Raw genomic sequence first — 24,081 nt, forward strand, 5'->3', positions numbered from 1 at the left:
CCGCGGGTTTTAATTAGAATGGCATCGCTTGTGGCAGAACGTCTGTCCACTGCCTCCACCCCCCCTTTTCCTCCTCTTTCTGCAGTTAAGAAGCCAAAAGAGATCCAGTGGATCCCCTGCCACATGTCAGAAGGCGTGCACCTGGCCGCTCGCCGTACCACATGCATCCTCATACGGGGCACCTTTGATAGCTCCTTTTCCGGGTTTCTTCAGTCTTAAGAGTGGTGCACTCTAAGTGAACCGTCGAAAGCATTAGGTTAATTGCACTAAACTGAATCCACAGCCTTTCCTCTGCACCCAGAAGTTGTAAATTACGATGGAAACATCACACACAACAACCACAACGATCTTCACCAATTGCCGTGTCTGGAAACATTAGGTCCTAGAATTCTACAAAAGAAGAAAACACATAATTGCCTGCAAAATAAAGGCCTGTCAGCAATTCTTTATCTTACTGAAAGACAAAATGACCTCTTCCTAGTTCAGATGCAATGAAATAGACCAATTCCTTTTCTTCCTCTTTTGGAACATAGAGCTATAGCTATAGCTCCCTGAAATCAGAACTGAGCCCTGCAGACAATGTTGAGTATGTTTCTTTGAACAATCTCAAGCTACCATTCATGACTCTTGAAAACTGACTATGACTGACTCTCTGTGGAACCTTCAGAAAACCCTGTACCAAATGTCCTGCTTCTTTTCTTTTTGCTTTTGTCGTTTCTTTAACGAATCAGCATAATGAAGCCGAAATAGTTTTATAAGGCAGATTTGAGTTTGTTGTTTGGCCTGTAGTTTGGTGATAGGCTCAAACTAGCAACCCAAGTGTGTCGTATTAGTAAGATAAACCCCTTTAACAAAGCCACTTTCCAACTAGAGCTTTATTTTATTTTCCTTTATTTAAGGTGTTGAAATTCCATCTACACTACTATAGAGAGCAGACATGACAGGTAAGCTTTCTGTCATATGCTAGATCAAAGTACCAATGCATCATTTAAGTGCAAAATTAAGATACAGAACAGTGTGCACCATCCTAGGCAGAAATATATATTTTTTTCTTTGCTGTTCATCATCAACAGCAGTAAAAACATTAGCATGCATACATCAGTGTCGAAAACAAGTGTGCCAAATGAGACCCTCTGAGCATTATTGAGTTACTGAGTTCCGTTTAATCGTCTCTTTTACGCATCTAAAAGAGAATGAAAGGCAAAAACCACAGGTAACAAGAATCAAAATGTTTTTTACATAAGTAAAAAGCAGTGTCTTGTTTTGCTGTCAAACAACTCCAAACGATTTCTCAAAACTTCTGTCTCACCTTACTCTCCATCTAGTGTGCTCTGTTCAGCCTTGCGGTACACACAGCCAGCGGGCTGCGAATTAATTGCTAAGGACGTAGCAATATTTATTAGTGAGACTCGTCATGGCAACAGCAAGCGATACTCTGACAGCTTCACTGCTGAATGGATCAGAGCGTGCAGTACGTGTGGGGGGGCATTTGTAGCTTTTTATTTGGCCAGAGCACTGCATTTTTATACAATTATGTTTTTTTTACTTTAAATTGTTGAGCGAAACAATGAAAATGATCTATATACAAACACCAAAGAGGCGTTAAATATTCAAGAAAAATGGAAGTGTCTGTTGCATATTTAGTGCCCGTCAGTAGATAAACAGGTAAAGTAAAGGTCAAGTCCTCACCAGAGCATGGCCAGCGCTCATCCCGGTTACTGTAGCGCTGAGTGACCTGAGAGCGGGATTCCATTTATACAGCTGGGAAAACTGGAGACACTGGGGTGGAGGACCTCACTGAAAAGTACCACAGCAGTATCTGTAGTGGGGACTCGAACCCATAACCTGCGTGGAGTGGCCCTCTCCTGACGACGGAAGGAGCCGACTCACTCGGACAGAGACGTGCGAGAACGAGCAGCGCTCAGCGCCTCTCAGAAACGCACAGGGTTGCGCTAAAAGCAGAACATTAGAGTAGATAAATCATGCAGGCTTACATGCATTCATCAGAATTTCAGGAAGAACTCTGAAAGAGTACACACACTTTTAAAGCAACTTTTTTTTGCTAAATTCAGGAATAAGTAACTGCATGAAAATGGCTTTTGATTAAAATTAAAACAACCAATTAAACAAATAATCAAAAACAGTTTAAGATTATTTTATGCTTTTCATGTTTTGCTCCTTGCAAAATGGCCATTTTTTTTTTACATGAAAAGAAGATCAGTTCATCTAAATGCATGTCCTCCTTCGTCTGTATACAGTATGGCTACACTGTGCACTTCACAGACAAGAATGCATCTTTGCACACTAACAGCTCCATCAACTGTCCTTGTCCTCCTCTCTTATCACAGTCTGAGTGGCCCAGATGCTTACATGCCCTTGACACCATTTCAGTCTCTTCTGTCCATTGCCACCCTTATTGCAAGAGCAGAAAACAGAAACATTCAGTGAGAACAGCTTTCTGTGAGCAACTAATGTTTCAAATACTACAGACGTACCAGGTACGTAAACCAAGAGCAGACACAATCCAACAAAAATCCAAAATTTAAAAGCTTCTTAGAAAAAGCACAAAAATTTCATTTGGCACCTCATTTTGAAAAACGTATTTAGCATAAAATAAATAAAGGCTACGGAATACATTATGAAAGCCACCCGAGATTCAAAACATTTTAAACGGCAGGGATCAAACGAAAAAAAAGCAGTCACAGATTCTGTTTTGTACAGAGAAAATATTTGCTCCTCAAAGTGAAAGCCTCCACCCCATTACAATCAGAAGCTGATACACTGCTGTTTACTACTGCAAACTGAGGGCAGGCCTGAACTGTGCCTTACTGTTACACTGGCTCGTGGAACTCCAGCCTCTACAACCCATCGGAGCTGATAGTAGGACGGTAAGCATGTGACTGCTTCCGGGAGAGAAAGGCAGTGGCTGGCCTGGGACACTTGCTTTACACTGAACAAGAACTGGACTGCTTGGAAAGTCCCGCTTGCATTCAACGGCCCCAGTGAAAGCCAGTAGTCTAGTATTCAGCAAGCAAACAGATTCTAAGAAGAAACTTCTTCAGACTTCTTATGGTGTCTGAACTGTAACAAATCCAAGCTTAATGTTAACATTTTAACGCGTCCAAAGAAACAACTGGTCAGTCCACCCCCCAGGACTAGGAATCACCCCATATACTAACTCTGTACACTCCACATCGCCTATGACCAGAATAAGACAGACGTGACAAGAGGAACGCTACCTGCTTTGATGTAGCTAACAGTAGCTTTGATGAGGCACAGTAATGTGTGCAATTGTGGTCAACATGTTAAAAAAGAATGCTCTACTGGAATTAGTCCAGAGAAGAGCAGCCACATTCCCAGGCTCAAAGGAATGTCCTACAATGACAGGCTAAAAAGTCTTTATGTCTCAAACAGAGAAGACTATCAGGGGATCTAATTCAAGTATTCAAAATCCTTGAAGGCACTGTCAACCCAATATGCTTTATGAGAATCAGCAGTGAAACATGATCCAGTGGACACAGGTGGAAACTACAGGGACACACATCTAGAACCAAAAACAGGAGGCACTTCTTCACACAAGGTTCTGAGAGTCTGGAACAAAGTACCCAGCCATACTGTTGAGGATGACATCTTCACCGATTTCAAGGGCCTTCTCTTATTAACAGGAAAATTAAAATACTATCAGAATTTACTGATGAAAACAATTCAACAAAAGTGGAAAAAAAAATATCTTAAGTATCACAAAACACACAAGACAAAAATGGATGTATAAACAGCTTTTCCACCTGGTAGTCGGATTGTGTTAGATCTCAGGGGTTAAGTGATCGGTACTGGGAAATGAGAGCTCTGAGTCGCTTAAGGTAGCAATGGTGGACCCGTAGATGCCACTCTTCCCTACAGATGAGACATGCAAATACCACCAAATGCAAATCAGTATGGTAATACAGGATGCTGTACTGTATGAGGAAAAGACATGAAACCAAGGTTTATGAATGAACTGCTTGTTCATTAAAGACCCCATGGCACTGCTTGCAAGAGTGTGACCCCCATTGTTCCAGCTAGACATCACTATGGGCTTGTACAACTTGTCCTACTGAAATATTCTCTCTGAATTCAATTGTTGCATGTATTTCTTACTTGTCCTCTTGATCTGCTGTGTAATGGGGCTGCTGGCTCACAATGATGTGTCCCAGCTGGATGCTCGACTTTAGTGGTGGATGAAGTGGGTCCCATATTTGTGAAGCATTTGGGGATCCAGTGGAACGGAAATGCTATACAAATGCATGAGACTGGTGGAATGCGTGATAAATAATACTACCACTTTTAAAGAACAATAAACACTCATTCATAAAATTTGTCAAAACACCATGAACCACAAATCTGTAGCCAAATAAAATTAGGCCAATTTTCTTTGAGCTGCCCAAACATCGTTTTCAAAAAGTCCTCTTTGAAATTCAACAATACAGCACCCACAAAAGCATTATGCAACAGCAGCAGGGTGTATACTGTACTTTCAGCCATTCATTGGGTTTTCAAATGTTGTGTTATCATCATCATATAACACTTCCCAGAAAGTGTCAAACCGTAAGCGTTTGGTACCAGAAAAAGATCAGCTGTGGTTTAGGTTGCTGTGCAGTTCTGGGATCAAGAGGCCTTTATCATGCCTGAATGTGGATGAAGCTGAGCTCCCAGAACTGCTCAAAATGGAGCACGACAAACCTTAACGAGAGGCTGCTACTAAGTGCGTGCTACTACAAGAAGGAGATCCGTTTTTCATTTTTTTTCGCTTTGTGCTTCACACAGAACAGCACATGGCAGAAACAAGCCAGGAGGAGAGACAGCTCCCACTCCTTGCCTGACAGGGTTGTTTCCCATGCATAAGATCTCAACTAGTTGCACAAGGGTATTGCGCCCGGAGAAACTCCCTGTAGGCACCAAACCCGAAGTCTCTGCATACCCAAAACCAGCAACACCGCAGAAGAGTGTGCCACCATTTCTCCCTCCCAGCAGCCAGCTCTGTAATTACCAAAATAGCCCCCCTACAGTAACACAGTCAACGTCAGGCTGACTGCCTCAGTGAGGAGCTGGATATGTCAGAGTGACTTTTCGCTAATCTTGTTGTTGACATTTCGCCAGAACATTCAGCTTGACAGAATGGCCCATGCAGCCTGCAGCGTATCACACACATACTGTACATAAACGGGGCATGTTATAATCAACCTCCCTTTCATCCCCGCAAAGACGGAAAAAAACACGTTATTTTACACATATGGTATGACCACATCAGATAATAGAAAGATTTTACTGGTGCATTTTACTGGTGCTCCATGCAGAATCTGCACAAGTTCTGAGAGCCGCCTGGGTTCTTGTGTCTTGCTTTGTTTTCCCACTTCATTAGAAAAGCAGAAATTAAACTACTAAAAAGGGCTTTTGATCAAAATAATGCAATTTCCTCTTTCTCTATAAAGTGTGCAAAAGCTTTGGATATCAGTTTTAGTTCAAGCAGACTGAAAGGCCAAATAACAGCGATAATTTAACTACATACAGTATCATACTTAAAAAATAGACTATATAGTCTATCTAGGTGTGCAAAATTTAGATACATTATAGTTTCACAAATGTAAAACCACTTTCATCCACACTTACCTAATTTGTAACTTTATTACTGTATTATCTAAACAGAAATGCAAAGTTGTACATTTATTCCTATTTAATCTGCATGGTAACAACTAAAATGAAAAAACAACAGATCCCACTTCGCATCTCAGCATGTAGCCAGACATGAACAGAAGCAGAAATGCAATTCATGAAACTGTAATGGAAGTAAACTCCAAAATCCCTGCTAGAGACGCTGGAGTGAAAATTATGAGGAAAGGGGGCTTAAATATATGCTGTCCCTTTTAATTATAGTGAAAGGAAACATCATTAAAAAACACTCTGGATTTCTAAATGGCCACATTTCAGCAGCCTCAGAACAGTTAATGCTCACACCACACGCAAGGCACACCAGTTCCATTCAGCACAAATGTCTACAGCATTTTTTCCACTTCAAATCGATATGTCTAAATAATATTGACCAAACCACAACCGTGTTGCAACACAGTCACATAAAACCAAACTACTTCGGCATTTTGCATCTCTATCCCAGGCGTCTTCTCGTTTGTGGATGTGAAAACCATACGTCTGAAACGCAAATGACTACTGACCTTGACAGAGAAAAAAAACCCATTAAATCTCCACATTTAAACTGAAAGTTTAAAACTATTGTATAATGGAACTTGTATAAAAGCTTTGGCATTCATTCCTTATACTGCAAAAGCACTTTGGCGGGTGCTGTGTCACAAAAATGAAGACTTGATCTGTACCCATTTACCAGGATGCAGCAAAAGGCTTTTAGCTAAAACAAAGCAATGTGGTCTAGGAGATACAATTCCCATGTCTGTCCGTGCTCATTCTATTTGGGATTGCTAAGGAAACACAAATCACACTGCAATACACAATAGAGCTACACCGTTCTTGTAGGTTTAGGTTTAAGGACAGGGACTTACAAAATGGTCCTTTTTTCAGAAAGAGGGCAAAAATCATAATTCAAGCACAGGCTTTGGAGGAATAAAGGCTTGGACTACAGGGGCCCAGTGGAGGCTAATATGAGTTGTAATATGAGTTTTCTAACACTCCAATTCTGAGTTCTAAAAATAATGTACGGCACAGAAAGTCCAAAAAAAGAGCCAAATTCTGGAACTGTTTCATGACAGACATGTCTTTTGAATTCACCATGATTAGGTCTCTAAAAGTACAAATACCACATACACAGATCCTTACTTTGTAACAGCCTGGGTTTGAACTCTTCTGACTAGAATTTGGTTTGCAGTGCAGCGATAAACTTATCTGGCTAGTGACACCAAGTAACAAATTCTTCTGATGCACTCTGAGATCAAAGTTAAACTACATGATCTGAAGCACCATAATCTGGAGGGTTTTTAGATTCTTTCGCAATGGGGACAGACCAACTCCAATGCTTCCAAAGCACATTATAGGCTTGTATTCCGGTTCTGTCAAAAAGTATTAAAGATCAATCATAGCTAGAAAAATAACATTAAATTCTGTTTTCTCCACTGATACAAGCCTCGTAGCTGATAATCACTTTTTGCAGAGAACTTGCCTGTCCATTTCTTTCAACTTTTATCTTTTGTGCTTACTGGACTTCATTAACACCAATTGGCCAATTGGCCTGCTTCTACATCAGAATTAAAAATGAGCAGACAACTGTTTAAAGTTGTCTTTAAAAAAAACAATTGATTTCTTATGCCCGAAAAGAGGAAAATTAGAACTATCAACACTATTCATTTTCATTCAATCAGTTCAGTATAAATTCTTATTCTACCTCATTATACTCCATTGGACTGATGTAACTTGCTGGAACATAATGGTGAAAACTCTTACAAGGAAAAGCTTAGAGTTACCCCTATAAAGCTGATAGTATACACTTTTCTGTCTTAAAAAAAAATGTATCTTAATCAGGCATAGTGCGACGAGATGGAAACTTAATCTTTTCTCATGCTATACATTTAGTACTGGGAGTGTATAACGTGTTGTAAAATGTCATATTTACCATAGACACTCTATACGATATTTGAAGCTTTATGTTGTTTCATGAGATCTAAAACTTAAAGGTACTGGGGTTCTCCCTCACATGTTGAGTGACATCAACAGAAACGTTCTTCCACTGCTCATATTTATTTCTGACATGCACTTGCATGATCACACCAAGGATACACTAATCCCAGACATCGCTTCATGACAATCGCAAAATCAAGCTATCAGCAACAGGCGAGAATACACTCGCTAATTGTCTGGTTGTAAAAGAACTTTGACATCGAAGTACATGTTTATAAAAAAACAAACGAAACCGTGTCTCAAAATGGAGTTAAAACTATATATAATTGCAGTTCCACGGTCCCGAGATTCCCGTGTCAAACTCTGCACAATCCCAGCCTTCATCGGGAAAGGGGGGCTTTCTGCTAACGTGCGGATGGATTAAGGAAAGGAAATTGTCCCTATGCAAAAGAAAAGTTCAACAATACCTTCCACCGACCATCATACACCTTTATGCGATTAAACGCGCCACTCTTTACGACACTATGGTTTTTAACAAATGTATGCAGAAAAGGAATATATTTGCCTATGTGTAAATATATACAGGGTGTTGCAAAATGTGAGTTAAAACTGATACAGATTATTTCTGACGGAACCTGACGTAGATTCGATGAACATGCGCTGCAAGTCAAACGTAACATACAAAATTGCTTACTTCTGGAGCCTTTTATCAGCGAGGAACGCAAAATCTGAGATAGCACTGCAATCACACCCGTTAAACCCAATCCAGTACACTTATGACGACGAATGGGGCCTTGACCACTTTGGAATGCGTTTACTTCCATCTAGAACATAAAATAAAACAGATTTCCAATTCTCCTATCTGTTTTCCGAGCAATGACAGAAAGATCACGGTGCTTGTGAACGCTTGTGGGAGCACGATTGATTTCACACACAGGCGCACAGTGAAAACCTAGATCCTGAGTGAAAAATAACAAGATAATTACATGAAAATAACTGATTTATATGTAGAATGTAATGATAACGACGCTGCTCATTCTGAAAACGTCTGAAGAGGAATGTGAGGCAACTAAACACTGGCCGTATCACATTTGTAACAATCTCTTCACCTTCCGGCATGTTTGAAGACACCTTGACTGAAATCTTTAAAATCACCCAATACCTGTCCCCACGACAAGAAAACAGCTCACCTTCGAAATGAAATCATTTTGGATAACGCTCAAAAGCACCAAGGGTCAGTTTGGTAAGCCTAAAACACTACACGCGCAAAATTGCCCACATAGTAAAAACCGGGTGTCTTTCCAACATGTGAAATCTCACCCCGGGGCTTTGTTCTGGGTTCAAAAACTAAGGTAATTCTCTTATAACATTTCTCTTATACACACGGTCTAGAGATCTGCTATTATTTTAAAAAGGAAAGGCGATTTTTCCTGTTTTCTACTGACAGAAACATTCCCAACTATTCAAGCACTCGTCGTTGGAAGGGGTGCGGAACCGGTGAACTGGATACTAGACCAGTTTCAAAGATCAATAATAGTTCGATTGTTAAAGAAGTACCGGTTTTTACTGCTTTTTGTAATTGCACTTCATGATCATTGCTCATGCTTGAGACAATGGTGTGGACTGAAATTTAAATTATGGAAAAACAGATCACACGGAGCAGAATTCAAAGCAAGTCTTTTTCAACTGTTCAGAAGGTGTTCAGTTTCTATTTGTCATAATTACGCCGGAGCAAAACAGCCCCACAATTAACTGACAAATCGCGTAACGCCATCATCCTTTCTCCGCGCGAGTCGCTAAAGTCACAAAGGCACCACCGTGACGTCAACAGGACAAAAGGACAAGGAGTGACGTGAGCTGTACTCTGCCCAGCACAGAACAAGACGGTAAGAGTTGGCTTCACACAAAAATCAAGCAACACAATAATAACAACCCTTCATGTCTCACAAATATAAATGTGCTTAACGCTGATGGTTAAATCTACACCATTCATGGATGGGAAGTGCTGACCACACAGTAAAATTAATATGCTCGGTTCCAAACCACGCCTCAATAGTTTATTAATTTGTACTGTATATTGTATATACTGTAGTGTACTGCACTTCTGCTCACGTTTCAGAAGGAGCTGGTCTGATTTTGACTTTACTTCTGAAATACAGGAGAAGTCAGTTTTTTTTGGAGTGAATAGTTCAGTTGACATATTTTGAGATTATCATCAGATAAATGACTTACTATATTTATGTAATCTACATTAACTATCCAGATAGACAACACATGTTCACTTAGACATATCTCTTTTTAAAATGCGAGTACAGTGAAACATGTCTTTTGAGATTGACAGATTCATGGGAACTGATCATTTATTCTTTAACTAAGTGGCCATTTTGTCTTCAGTGACAAATGTCCCCGTCATAGAGTATTGAGCGTTCCCATCGCAAACAGGTATTTTATTGGGAGTAACTTAACTCCTCTTCCAAACCCAAATGTCAAGAATCAGGCACTTTTGCAGAAGCTGTATGGTAATTTAGTTTGGTGTCTTTAAGATTGTGATTCCCGCCTTATTTCCCCATCCTTAGTGGATATTATTAGTACATTATGATACAGGCGTGACAATATTTTGACGCTTTGGGGGCCACTGATTTCAGGGACGAGACTAAATTTAAATAAAAAAATAAAAAGGAGATGTTGGTCAACACAGAACTTATTAGGCGCATGTGTTACTTTGACATTTGAACACATGAATAAAACGGAGCGAGTTGAAAATGGAGATCACAACGATGTGCATCCGAAAGTCATAAAACCCTACGGTAAGATTCAGTCGCGCATAGACTCTCGTTTCCAACAGGAGAGTCTCGGCCCGTTCGCCAACATAAAAGGGACGAACATTCCGCAACGTGAAAAAAACAACAATTCATATGTTAAGATAAAAAATGTTCTGTAACCTTAAAGCGTTCCCGAGAGCAACACAGCTCCGGGAGACAAGAGTCTCTCCTATTTCATAAGACACCGACTCCTTTTCACTTCCTACAGTACACTGGATCCTAACGGTAGTAAGGTTTCCATGACTACGCAAAAGTCACCTTTCAGACTACCTAAGGCCACTTTTACTACAGGAGGTAGAGAGAGGAGGTTTAAGCTGGACTCGGCTAATAAACCGTTATTGCAAAACCTAAGATGCACACACGTTAAAAAAATCATTTAAAAACCTCCAAGCAGCTAAGACTTTAAAACAGGCATGCAATTCGGCGCACAAGAGGTGTCACACAAAGGAGGCAAAATATTGCTTCGCACTTTAAAGACGTGTTGTTACCATGTCATCTCAAGGGAAGCAATTCAACCAGACTACCTATACATAACGGTTGTGGTAGGGGCGCTCTTATTTTCCAATACTTAATATATAAGCCTGGAACGGGAACGATGCTGCCGAAACGCGCATCCACGGGATTTGTTTCTGATCAGCTGCGATACATAGATTATTGATCTGGTATTGAACTGCTTTTCCTTTTAGCGCCATTGCCCGGTTGATCCGTGGACCCCGAACTGAGTCCGTGCTCAGAGAGCTCGCTCTCGGGGGCAGCGGTCCTCACCTTGTAGCTAGATGTGTCGGTAGGTTTGGGGGGCAAGCCCAGGGCAGGGTTTCCTTGCAGCTGAGCGGCGTTGGTCTGGAGCGGCGAGTGAGAATCCTCAGACTCTTTTCCACTGTGATAGACCACCCTGCTATCCGCGATATGGATGCTTGAAGCACAGCCCATGCTTCGACGCCACTCTTACCAAAGACTTTGTTTCTTCTTGTGATTCACAAGGCTGTGTTTTTGCCCCTCTCTCTCTCTCTCTCTTTTTTGCCTTGGATACCTCGGAGCTGTCTTATTCCTCTCTCTTAAATCTTCCAAGGCAAAACGCTTTCTCCCACTTCCCTCACCTACACCATGAATAATTATATATCTTCCTCCCCCCACCCTCCCACCCCCCAACCAGGAAATAGGTTTCCCTTTTGCCTTTTACATGAAGTAAATAATATTTTTTCTCGCAAAGACGGGTTTCTTTTGAAAATGCACGCATCCCAGAAGCGCTCAAGTTTTTCGGAGTCGGCAGTTCAATTCAATACGCATTTCATTTCTGCACTCTCCCCTCCGTCTTCCTACCACAACGCCGTTTACTCCCTCTTTTTTAAAAAAAAAAAGTTTTCCAGTCTTCCACAATAAAACAAGGAGTCCTCTCCAATCCAGGGGATTTATCTATCCATTACTGGTCCAAGCCTGTTGCTGTTGAGCTCCTCCACACCCCAAAACAGACGAAAAACTATTTTTAAAAAAACAAAAACTAATCGTTTTGCCTTGTTTTTTCCCCTAACGATCTGGTTGTCCCCTCGGTTCAAGGCACAAGGCACAGACCTGCTCTTAGCACAGTTTGGTCCGCTTCGGTCCCATTCTAACGCTTTCGGAGATTCACGGCGTTACGCTTGGCTGCCGATCTGATTTGAAGATTTAAAAAAAAACCGTTTTAGTCCCTACCAAACATTCCATTCAAATGCCACAAAATGCCAATTACACAAGATAGCCTCTTGCTTGCAGGTCTTCCGTATCCAAACTCCCGTGATTTTTCAACACATTTTCCCGAAACAAAAACAGGACTAAAAGGATTACAGTATATCAAAGGCCCACCATGTTTTTTTTTTTTTAAAAGATGCAAAGGCTGTCAAATTATCCTGTGGTACCTCCTCTGAATAAATACAATCGCACGCAAAATAAAAGCCGGAGTGCTCGGAATTCTTTTAAAGTTGCAAATTGCAGGAGGGGAAAAGGCAGGCCGGTGTAAATTTTATTTATCAATTTAAGCAGAAGAAACGAAACAGCCACGAAATGCTACGGTTTTTTTTCTGTTAGTCTTTCTCTGCCTTTCTAGCGTTTGCCCTTCCAATTCTTCAGCACTGCTTGACAGCAGCAGATCCAATAAAAGCACCCGCAAGGCCTGACCTCCAGCCTTTACTGACGTTAATGCAAATGAGCCGAGCCGGGCTAATCAGCGGCAGCTTGCGCGCGGCGGGGTGGACCCGGCTTTCCGAGGGAACTTTAAACACGCGCTGCGCGAGCCCAGGCAGCACGAGAGGAGTGACTCATTTCACGCGCCGACCGGGGAGGAAAATACTGCTCCTTTTCCGACCGAATCAGCGAGGTGACTCCCCTGCTTTCGTGGGCTAGGCGCTGCTCCGTTTCGCTGCCACGAACAGAGACTGGAATTCAAGAACTTCTAACCATTTGCGAATTCCCCGTGTGTCTTGCGTATCCGTCAGCTGGTATAATAGAACTGGAAAAGGCCCATACAGAACCAATAACTGAAACCAGCCCCTCAGAAAAACGGAACTGCGTGAAAGATACAGCTGTCCTGTCTTTTTGTAGGGCTGTAGTGGGTCCAAGGAATTACCAACTATGCGCGTTTGTTTTCATTCGTTTCTTCATGCGAGTTACTAAACATGATCCTTTCTGGCTGGTAAAACACGAGCTTTATCGCACAACGTTTCGTAAGACTGACGTTGTTAACCCAGGTGTCCTAGATGAACTCCACTCTGGGCTTGTACAGTCTGGCTTCTCTTGACACTACTGGAGAAACTGTCTCACTCTCCTCCACCTGATCTGCTGCCCTTCAGTGCTGAATGAGCAGGGTCCCCCAGTATATATAAAGAACTTCAGGATGAAAAGTTAACCAAATGCAAGGAATTCTACTCATTACTTTGTCCAGCCTAAGTAGTGCTGAATGTTAATTAGTCTCTCAAAAAACACTTTCTCAACACTAGTTTTTTAGATTAAAATCTTTTCACCTTGAGAGTGACAATAAAATCAAATTAAGCCCAGGACAAACTGGGCTTATTTTCATGGGAAAAATAAACTATGCTCATAGCATATGTATACCAAAAGATGAAAAGCCCATGTTTTTTTCTCTGTCAGAATGTTAGCTTTTGATAGAATAAACTACAAACAGGTTGTGCCAACTCAAGTCACTGTACTAATTACACAAGTATTGTTACATGAATGGATGACGCACTTCAAATCAAGACAAGTCCGCATCTTTCCGCATCTTTGGTAAACAAAGAGTGTTGGGAGAGAAGGCCAGATGATGAAATTACAAACCCTGCGTACACTAACAACAAACCACATATCATGTACAGTATGTTTTCAATCAAACTAGCTGAGAGTGTATCTACTGCTTAGATTACCTGCAAGAGAGCTCTTAGGTCGGGTGGTTCTGGAGCTCTAAACATGAATGTGTTCAGCACACTTGCACACAGAAAATGTAGCTTCAGTGCAAAGGTTGGTTTGATTTTGTGAAAACAATTCCCTGCAAGTCATATAGTCCAGACCAAAGACTGTACGTCAGTGCAGGCCCTGAGAAGCCGGCACGTTGTGAAATGGGCTCCCGAATCTGCTCACACATTCCTGTCTTCACTGGGTTTACTGGGAATGAATGACTGTGTTGGTCCAGGGGTTTTCCATATCGTTCTCACTGAGTTTTAGTTCGCTAATGCAAGACAGTTTTTAATGTTACAACGCGCTTTCAAAAATCCAGCTTAACCCTATTCCAATATATGTTTTTTAGCAATGTACCTTACAATAAATTGTATATAACTACGTATATATTTTACATACTGTACGTGCTGATATTTAGGTAGCACCAGGACCCTTTGTTTTTAAAAACCCTGCATGTGGTCTGTTGTCTGATTTCGGGGCCCAGGGGTGAAAGGAAAGATTTGTTTTCCTGGGCTGGCCCTGGCTCTGGCTCTGGCTCTGCCACTGACTGCCTGTGCCTCTCTTAGCAGCACCCCGAACCCCCCTGTAAAACCGCATCACTGCGACGCAGTTAACTGCCCGTTCGGATTGATGTTGCACTTTTCTACCCTAAAGATCGCAAAGCGCTACTGGTATAGCAGGGGACCCCATTGAAGCACAGCCCCCCGCAAGGCAGATCAGGGGGAGGAATGGAGTGAGAAACTGCTTCACCCAGTGAGTTAAGGAGAGACTTGTGGAGGGTCAGATTGTGCAATTTCACAGTGGAATATAGGCAGCACCCCTGGGTTCACACCCTTCAACGTATGAAGAAGCCTTGGGATCTGAATAATTAATATTAATATTCTATCTCTCCATCCATTTTTCAGCCTCTTCATCCAATTTAAGGTCGAATCTCAGCAAGCAACGGGTGCAAACCAGGGTAAATCCTGGACAAGACGCAAGTCCACACAGACACAGACACAAACACACTCCTACTCCCACCAAGGCCAATTTTTCTCAAAACCAATTCCCCTAGCAGCATTGGTCTGAACTGTGGAGCGCCCAGAGGAATCCCACACAAACACAGGGAGAACATACAAACTCCACACAGACAGCACCCCAGGAATTGAACCCAGGGCCTCATCGCTGTGAGGCAGCAAAGCTAACCACTGCTCCGCAGTGCCGCCCTAATGTTAATATTAATAATCGAATTAATGATAAGTAGGGCCTTGGTTTAGTGTCTCAGTAGAGGAACAGATCACCTCCTACTCACTGTGTAGTAAGCCACCTGGGACAAAAGCGCCAGCAAAGTGACTTTCAAAATCAGAATGCTAGTCAATCCGTGTTTGCCAAGAAACGTCTGAGTAATCCAATTTAGCAATCCATTCCTGCGGCAAAGTCAATGAGATATGACCTATCTCTCACAGCCGGGAGCTGGGTCGGCTGATCCCAGGAACGTTGCGCAACAGGTTAATCATGGCGTCTGCCCACCTCTGAGACTGGTCGAAAACCAGAGAGAACTAAGCAAAAGGCTTTTTTTGGGTCATCTTCTGAAGAAATCATGCCGCATACAAACCAAGGCAGAGGAAGTGGAAAATATTTCCTTGCACATAGCTATGTCCTTGACCTTAAACCTTTGTTCCATTCCCAGTTGTCAGAAAAGAAAAGTTGTCTTTTCTGCTCTCACTCAAGGCTGATGGGATGTCTGGGAGGTTGTCTTCAGCGACGTTTGTTGAATGCAGATCTAGACAGATCTGTGCATGTGCTCCACAACAGAGAACTATATAGCAAAAGTCTAAAGAATCTGAGCACTAGAATTTCTTTTCTGTGTGGACTGAAAGTGAGGGTGAAGGATGGAAGATAATGGCAAATCCTTTGCTACCCCTTTTTGTTCGGAGGTGCACAAGATATTTCCTTCATTTGAAAGTTGCTGCATGATGCCTTCATAATCCCTTCATACTGCTACACAAGACATTGTGATCACAGGCATAATGCTTTAAAGGGACATACACAAATGACCTGATGACATTAATTCTAGCATAGCAGCGTACTGAGCACTATGCATTACGCTAAAACAAATGTCATGACCTCTTATCCACACGTTATGTCATTTCCAATGTACAGTATTATTCATGTGATCATAACATCTTGTGTAGCACGCATGAAGGGATTATGAAGCCATTATGCAGCAATATTCAAATAAAGTCTTACTGATATATATTTTTTTGAATACAGTGTAAGTTTGTAGCTGCATCAGCATGCCTAGGCTGCAAAGGAACAAGTAAAGGTTTATTCCATGCTGAAAAGAGAAGACTTCTCTTTTCAGGATGGAATAAACCTTTACTTGTTCCTTTGCAAAAATACAGTTTGCCTATCATGCCTGGAAGAATTTGTTTTCAAACTATCAGTAAAACCCACCATATCACATAAGGTATCAGCATTCCTGCCACAGAGAGAAACGCTGCTACCACTTGTAAATACTGAAGCCCAACACTTACATGACTGCTGATACTGTAATTGTCATAGGTGCAAGACATTGCGATACGTTGGCTTGACAGCTAGAGCTGTCCCTTACACCCAGCCAAGCACTGACCTACACCTTTTAAACTAAAACAGCAAATCACTGTCAGGTTCTCCAGTAATTACTTTGTGCAGTTTTTGTACGGATGAAGGGTGTAGCACAACATGAAAGAGAGGACTTCCTGAGTAACATTTTGTCGAGGTATTTATACTGAGCTGTCATCTCGGACAAAGCTGTTGTGTACATTTTCAGATCATTGTTGCACACAAGGTCACGTTTTCACATGTTCTGTTTCTGTGACTACCAACAAAAATAAATATAGCATCAACTCATGTCTTCAAGCGACCTTTTCAAATAAGTTAGAAGGTCAGCGTGCTTGCCAAAAAGGAAAAAAAAACAGCAGAAAAATTGAAATATGTTTAGAAGAGAAAAGGTTAAGATGGCCTCTCACCATCAAACCACAGGATTTATTTGTGTGGATATTTTGGCAGTATGTGTAAAACCGTAGTTACACTATAGTTTTAATGTATATTTAAAATCACATGGCATCGACTGCACAGGCTTTCTGAGCAACTACGGTTCCAGGCACTCTACAGAGAGCACATTTTCCTCCTATTCAGAATTTATACCCACATAACTGGAAGACATATGTGTCAATCACCTCTTGATTGGCCTCTCTTTCTGTCCCCTGCTCCCGCCTCTCACTCCTCCTCCCTCCCAACCTTTGTTCTCCCGCTACATTACCTTTGCCTACTGCCCTGTCTCTCTCACACCTGAAGAAGGCTCCACGGCCGAAATGTTGTGTTCTCTTTCTTCTTTTTTTCAGCATGGAATAAACCTATTACTTGTTCCTTTGCAGCCTACGCATGCTGACGCAGCTACCCACCTGAACTACTACCTGGAAGACGGTTTGGAGTCTGAGCTTTCTACATTCCATGCCACACTCCCTCACAGTGACTGTGACTTTTAATTGCATGAAGTGATGTAAAGTTTTGTTTCCATTATTATTTCACCCAAAGAGTGAGTTTGACGCCCTTTTTTGGTTGCTGGTTAGATGTGTAATTTTTTACAGGACAGGTTTTTGATTAGGGCGGCACGGTGCCGCAATGTTGCCCTTTGCTGCCTCGCAGCACTGTGGCCCTGGGTACTTTCTGTGTGGAGTTTGTATGTTCTCCCTGTGTTTATGTCCATTACAGTCCATCGCAGGGCACACACACAGACACACACACTCACACCAGGGCCAATTTTCCCAGATGCCAATTCAGCTACCTAACTGTTTTAGTATTGTGGGAGGAAACTGGAGCACCCAGATGAAACCCACACAAGCCAAGTACGAACATACAAACTTCACGCAGACAGGACCCCAGTGCTGTAAGGCAGCAGTGCTGACCACTGTGCCACCATGCCAGATTGGCTAATAAGTATTCTTATATGGCATAGAGCAAAATAAAAGGTGCTTTAACCGTATTACAAAGGAATATTCAGATTTCCATATTGGCTGATGAACTTGTGTCTGGCAAATTAATATTTAAAGTAATAAGTGCTTTTATTCCAGTCTATGCCTCTATGACATTTAAAGCAAATGTTGTAAATCTCTGGGCCAAGTCCATGTTAAAAACTGCTGACATTGGTGTGACTGTGCAGATACGGATGCTGTCACAAATCACATACTCGGCAGATGTAGAAGAAAATGAATGTTCAGGTTCTGGCATCTACAGTGTTAAGAAAAGTTATGTCCATCTTGGGTGTGGTCTGCGGGCCCCTCGGCCACTGAACAAGGCAGGCAATGTGTTGTCTTGTTCCGTTTTTGAAAAAATTAAAGTAAATAAAAATCGGTCTTCTACTAAAATTAATCTTCTACGTTGTCAAAAAAGATGCCACTTAATATCAGAAAGTGACACACAGTATTTGGATGGTTAAATGTCAGGGATCAGAAGTTGTGAAAACAGTCAAACTTTCCTGTCAGTATTCTGGTGCAACATCTAGCATTTATTAGAGAAACAGTGAAACATCTAGGTGTGTTGATTAGAGAAAGAATATCCAAATCTCTTTTGAATGTTACTTAATACGTCATGTTGAAATATAATTGCAATCTATTATTTAGAGCCAGCAGGTTTTAAATGTGTAGTATTACATTTTCAAACTTCAAAACAAAAAGGAGTAGGAGTTTTGTCAAATAGAATGATGTCTAATGATTATGAAAACTGTGAAAAAAATATAAAACACACAATAAACAGATGTTGGAAAATAACAGACACATTCCAATGCCATAGACTCCCAGGAACATTAACAACTGTCATAAATGTGTGTCTTCAACCTTGGAAAATGAACATTTTTACAGATGGATTTATTGTTTACAGGTCCTCTGACAACAGTCCTAATTAAGCATCAAAACCACCTTATTATTTTATGGTGTGTTTAAAACAGCAAACTACCATTTAAAACAGAACAGCCATTTTCTCAGCCTAAAAAAGTATCATCATTTTGTTTTGTACCAATAGAGTTAGGCTCCACCTATCTGACCCTATTACATCATCTCAACAAAAAACAAAGCAGAGATATTTCCGGCCTACATTTTCTTCCCCGAAACAATAAAACTTAAGGATTCCCATGGCGACATGACAATGGACCGCTAATTCTCTCACAAAGGCTGCTAATCATAAACCCTTTGCTGCCGCTGGGTAGAATGTAGCCAGTGCATGAACTCACAGAAGACGCAGGATCTTTGTAGTGAGAATTCTCCACAGGCACACATGAAAACAGCACAAAGTCAACCAGATCAGCTCCATCCGAGCTAATCCAGACCACACCACTAGTATATGTTACAGCCATGGAGCCCATGGGGATGATGTACTGTACATGTGGGCTCTGAAGATACAGTAGCGCTTTGCAAGGATTTGAACAGAAGAGGCATCCTTGGGTATGAGTTGCAGCAATACATTGGTCTACCTAAAGAACCTCTGATTCCACAAAGCCTTGACCCAGCACCTTGCCAAGGAAGTGTAGTGTTGAGTGTACAATGCAGAATGTGCAGTATAGAGTGTACAGTGCAGAATGCATAGTGCACAGTGTAAAGTGGAGAGTGTACAGCCCACCCCCCTTGGCCAGGGATAAACAATGGGCTCTCCAGACTGAGAAACACAGAACTACAGGTCAAGGAAAGCCTGTAGCCACAGGCACAGACGGGAGGCAGGGTTGCTGTGGCTCTGGACTTGTAACTTGAGGGTCTGGGGATTCAAATCCTCGGGTGGGGATTCTGCAGGTGTCACCTGTGAGCCAGGTACTTCACTCAGAGTGCTGCAGTAAAAATGCCCAGCCGGGTACAAGCACTAGCAGATAAACACTTAATGCCAGTCAGGGTGAGGAGCTCAGCAATCCGGGAGAGCCTCAGGGCAGAGTCGCTGCTCCTCCAGATCGAGAGGAGCCAACTGAGGTGGTCTGGGCATCTCATTAGGATGCCCCCCTGGTCGGCTTCCGCTGGAGCTGTTCCGGGCACGTCCCACTGGGCACAGACCCCGTGGCAGACCCAGGCCACGCTGGGGGGTTCCATCTCTCGGCTGCCTTGGGAGGGCCTAGGGATCCCCCAGGAGGAGCTGGAATGTGTTGCTGGGGACAGGGAAGTCTGAGCAGATCTACTCGGCCTGCTGCAACCGCGACCCTCACCAGGAAAAGAGGAGTGAAAATGGATTTATGGATAAACAATTAATAACAGGCGGCACAGTGGTTAGCATTGCTGCCAATTAGCGCCGGGTTCAATTCTGGACCTGGAGTACTATCTGTGAGGAGTTTGTATGTTCTCAATGTGTTCGTGTGGGTTTCCTCCAGGCGCTCCATTTTCCTCTCACAGTCCAAGACATACTGGCGGGTTAAATGGCTTCTGGGAAAACTGGCCCCTGGTGTGACTGTGTGTCTGTGTGTTCCCTGCAATGGACTGGTATCCTGTCCAGGGTGTACCCTGCCTTGCACATGTTGCTTGCTGGGATAGGCTCCAGCTCCCCCGTGACCTTGATCTGGATGAAGTGGTTAGAAAATGCATGGGTGGATGAAAGACACTGACTCATTGTGGGAGTGTCTCACTCAGTGACATTCCCACCTGAAATCTTCATGAGGTGAGATACTGCATGGAGTTCAGTGTGTTGAAGTTATTAGAAGTAATGCACTGTAATTAGAATGCATTTAAACCAAGGATTGAGTGCAGAAAAAAGTCTAAACCAGCAAACAGATCAGTTTCTGGCACCAGTTAGCACACATGATGAAGTGCCCAGTCGAAGCCAGCAGACACAGGAGTCTCCCAGGACCAGGGATTGACAAGCGCTGTTTTAGACTATGAACACCAAATCAAATAAATGAACACAGATCCATTGCTGAAGTAAGAACCATGGAGGAGACTTCTTTGTTTGAGCTGCAAAGCTCTTCATTTTCTCCATATTGCAACTGACAGTTGTGCCATCTGGTTACAAATCCAGGCTCTTCCAACAAATACAAACTTGCAGTTCTGAGAAGAGATCTCTTTTTTCAATTGGCTCTATATCCGTAGTGCATGTACTACACCGAAGTCTTTCACATGTGTACGCACTGGTGAGAACAGTACTTAAAATGGTGCCCACATCCCGGATGGGACAGGGTGGGCACACATAAAGGGACAATTTAGAAATGCCAGCGAGCCTTGCCATCGTGTTTTGAGAAGGCTGGATTATACTGGAGCACCTGGTGAACAGCCACATGAATAGAGAGGAACTTGCAGACTCCACACAGATGGTCCCCTGTCAATCCAACTCAGAATGTAAGACCTGAGAGACAGCATCACTAATGGCTACATTTCAATGCTGCAGGAATGCTGTTCAAACATTGTGAGTGGCCTGTGTGACACAGTGCTGATCTTGTCTTTCCTTCTGAAAACTGTACATCCACTCTTTTGGCTATAGAAGTACGTTGATTATGAAAATCACTACATCTGATGTACCAAAGGGATCAGCTTTGTGGATATTTCTATTGCCCCCAAGTGATTTTGTTCATGAGTGTAGCTTTAATTCTCCGTTCTGTGCTAATGACCAATTAAAGACCATCTAGCAGAATCTATCTCTGTCTACACACTGACAATCTACAATCTATCTTAAAGACATTACAATATTTCTGCATTCTTGCAAAAAAAAGATGATGTTCTTTAATTCATGGCATTTTAATTCTCAGGATCATTTAAAGTCAGTTTCAGCTCCCTGAAAATTTCAAAGCCGTTGTTGGAAGTCCCATTTTCTTTTCTTTTTGTTTTGATGGGTCACAAGTTAAAATTTGACCCACATACTAGGGATGTCCAATTGTAATCTTTGGAAAATAGTCTGAGTGCAACTTGCTGACAAATCAGATAAGTGTTGCCTTGTGTCTTTCAGGTCATTTAGAGTGGCCTTCTGTAATTTATTGATCGTTTATCTGCTTGGATGGTCTAATCCTTAATCTCATGCTTGTTCGCTATTGCTTCATCTAGGAAGGGCTAGAGAACAACACCAGCCTGGATTGACTCCTAATCTATTTCCTTATTGATTTAAAGATTGGCTTGTTGACATGCAGGGCACTAGATGACTAGGCTGGGCTATCTGGTTGAACAGTTATCTGCTTGCTCTCCAGAATGTAAGGATGGAGTTCCTATTTGTTCACAAACAGGAAAACAAGGGAGAGTTTCTTTTGTTTCCCCAAAACAGCAAAAAATGAAATGAAAAAAAAACAGTTAAATTACTTTCATTTTTCTCAGGTTTTATTAAACCGATCCTGTACTGATTTGAATTGTATGTCTTCCAGCCCCACTCTTGTCTCCTCCATACACAATGTAGTAAATTTCAGCAACAAATCAGTCTGAACGAACAGTGGCTAGAATCACTCTCCTGCTTAAGCAGTGCCTGTGCATTTCAGGACTATTAATTACCGAGATTAATAGAAAATCTGAAAATGAAAAAGTTAAAGGTTAAAATTAATACAAACTGAGAGGTCGTTTTTTTATGTCGGCATTATACTGAATTGAACTGAATTATAACGACGTCTCACGCCAGGCTATATGGACGTGATCGATTTAGCAAATAATTAACAGGTTAAATCATTGCTTTCGTTTCAGAAGGGCCTGAATTGCCCTCTGTCATTCTGTACTAAAATTATGACATTTTCCCATCACCGTTGAGGTGCGGGGGAAAGTTAGTGGCGGGACCTGAACTTCTCTACCAACCTACCCCAGTCTACCTCTGTTTTTCAATCACAGCTCATCGATGTCGGTTTGCGACTAACGCGCGTGTACAAATCTCGATCGAGATGTGCTGTGATCCCCTGCGTAAATATGCACAAAATCAAGTAAGTCCTTTCCAATCTTTTTTACAAACAGAAAGAGATATTTCCCCTTTAAATAATACGGCCAAGTCTTTTTAATCTTGTTAGTCTATTTACCCTGAAAGGAGTAGAGCTGCCTACTGCCATCTGTCAACTTTCACACTCAGGCGCAACAGAGTTTACGAAAAAAAAAGTATGGTATTTTGCGCTTCATACCTCATGCCGTGGTCCATTTTGAACCATATCTGCCTCCAGAGAATGCGCAACGTTCTGTTCTTCCATAATCTTTAAATCAGCTTGATACATAATTCCTTTCGCCAAGCGCTCCCGCGTAACAGTATTGGGCTCCTTCTTGACGTGCAAATAAAACTGAAGATTTCCAGATTACAAATATCAAAAGCAGCTTTTCTGTGAAAGATGCCGTGAAGCCCATCGCTTCATTTTGATCTTGTGATGCGCTCAGTTCCGACCGATCTGAAAAGTTTTACTGCATGTTCCCCAAAGAGAATTAAAAAAAAAAGTTTGTCAGCCTATGGTGTAGCGCTTTTCCCCTTTTTAAACAGATATCTATCGAACCTCGGCGAACGGGTTTGGAGGAAACCGCATTCTGCAAGAGATGTGATGTGATGTCCTGTGTAAGTGCTGGGGTCCTCGACACCTCCACACCTCCGCGGAGTCCGGTCCCTGGAGCTCAGTGCCAGCACCAGCGATTGTAAACCCCTCCTCCCATGCGCGCAGCGCTGGACCGGGGCTATAAATGAAGCACTAAGGTCACTCGGCAACCAGCGCTAGTTTAACGTCATTGCGGTTCATAAAACTAGGTTAAACTACCTCTTTTACCTCATCGGTTGAATTATGAATTAAGCAAATTAGATGAGATTCATTTTGTTCGACACGAGAGAAGAAGAAAGCGTGGTTGTGTAGTTCCAAAATAAGTATTGATACCATCCTTCTCGATTGTGAATTAATTCGCGTGGGTGAAATCGCTTTTTTATCTGGGTTTGCACGTCACTGTCAACTGTAAGGAGTTTCTGGTTTATTCCTTCTTAAGTCTAAAGTTCAGATAGTAATTAACGTTTTTTTAAATACTGTACATCTCACATGCTGTACTTTGAAATGAAGTGAAACAGCATAAGAACTTAACGACTTCAGCACTTGGAGCAGCACAATTATACAGCGTACCGCAAAATTTTACAAATTGAACTTTTTGAGTCACGTAACCCAGTTAAAGAACTATTTGAGCGTCAACAATCTTATTTTTCTATAAACCATTTATGATTTTTTGTATCGCTTCGACAACATTTTTCTGGCAATAGTTTTATGAAAAGCGAAGCTTAAATCTATAAGAAATTCATTTAAGATATTTTAAAGACA

General features: G+C 41.9%; 1 protein-coding gene across 2 annotated transcripts in view; it reads right to left on the reverse strand.

Annotated features, from left to right (window-relative positions):
• Positions 1-23,432, reverse strand: part of pde8a (phosphodiesterase 8A) — a 79,047-nt gene extending 55,615 nt beyond the window's left edge. Inside the window, exon 1 of one of the 2 annotated variants that reach the window (XM_088640775.1) lies at positions 22,924-23,432. In XM_088640775.1, coding sequence (XP_088496901.1) covers positions 22,924-23,013 — 90 coding nt within the window. In that variant the 5' untranslated portion in view covers positions 23,014-23,432. Of the gene's footprint in view, positions 1-11,204; positions 12,582-22,923 lie in introns of those variants that run through there. The other variant, XM_088640774.1, reaches the window with a different exon arrangement.
• Between the last annotated feature and the right edge of the window lie 649 nt (positions 23,433-24,081).

This window comes from Lepisosteus platostomus, chromosome 7, assembly GCF_059453375.1.
Source record: "Lepisosteus platostomus isolate fLepPlt1 chromosome 7, fLepPlt1.hap1, whole genome shotgun sequence".
NCBI lineage: Eukaryota > Metazoa > Chordata > Actinopteri > Semionotiformes > Lepisosteidae > Lepisosteus > Lepisosteus platostomus.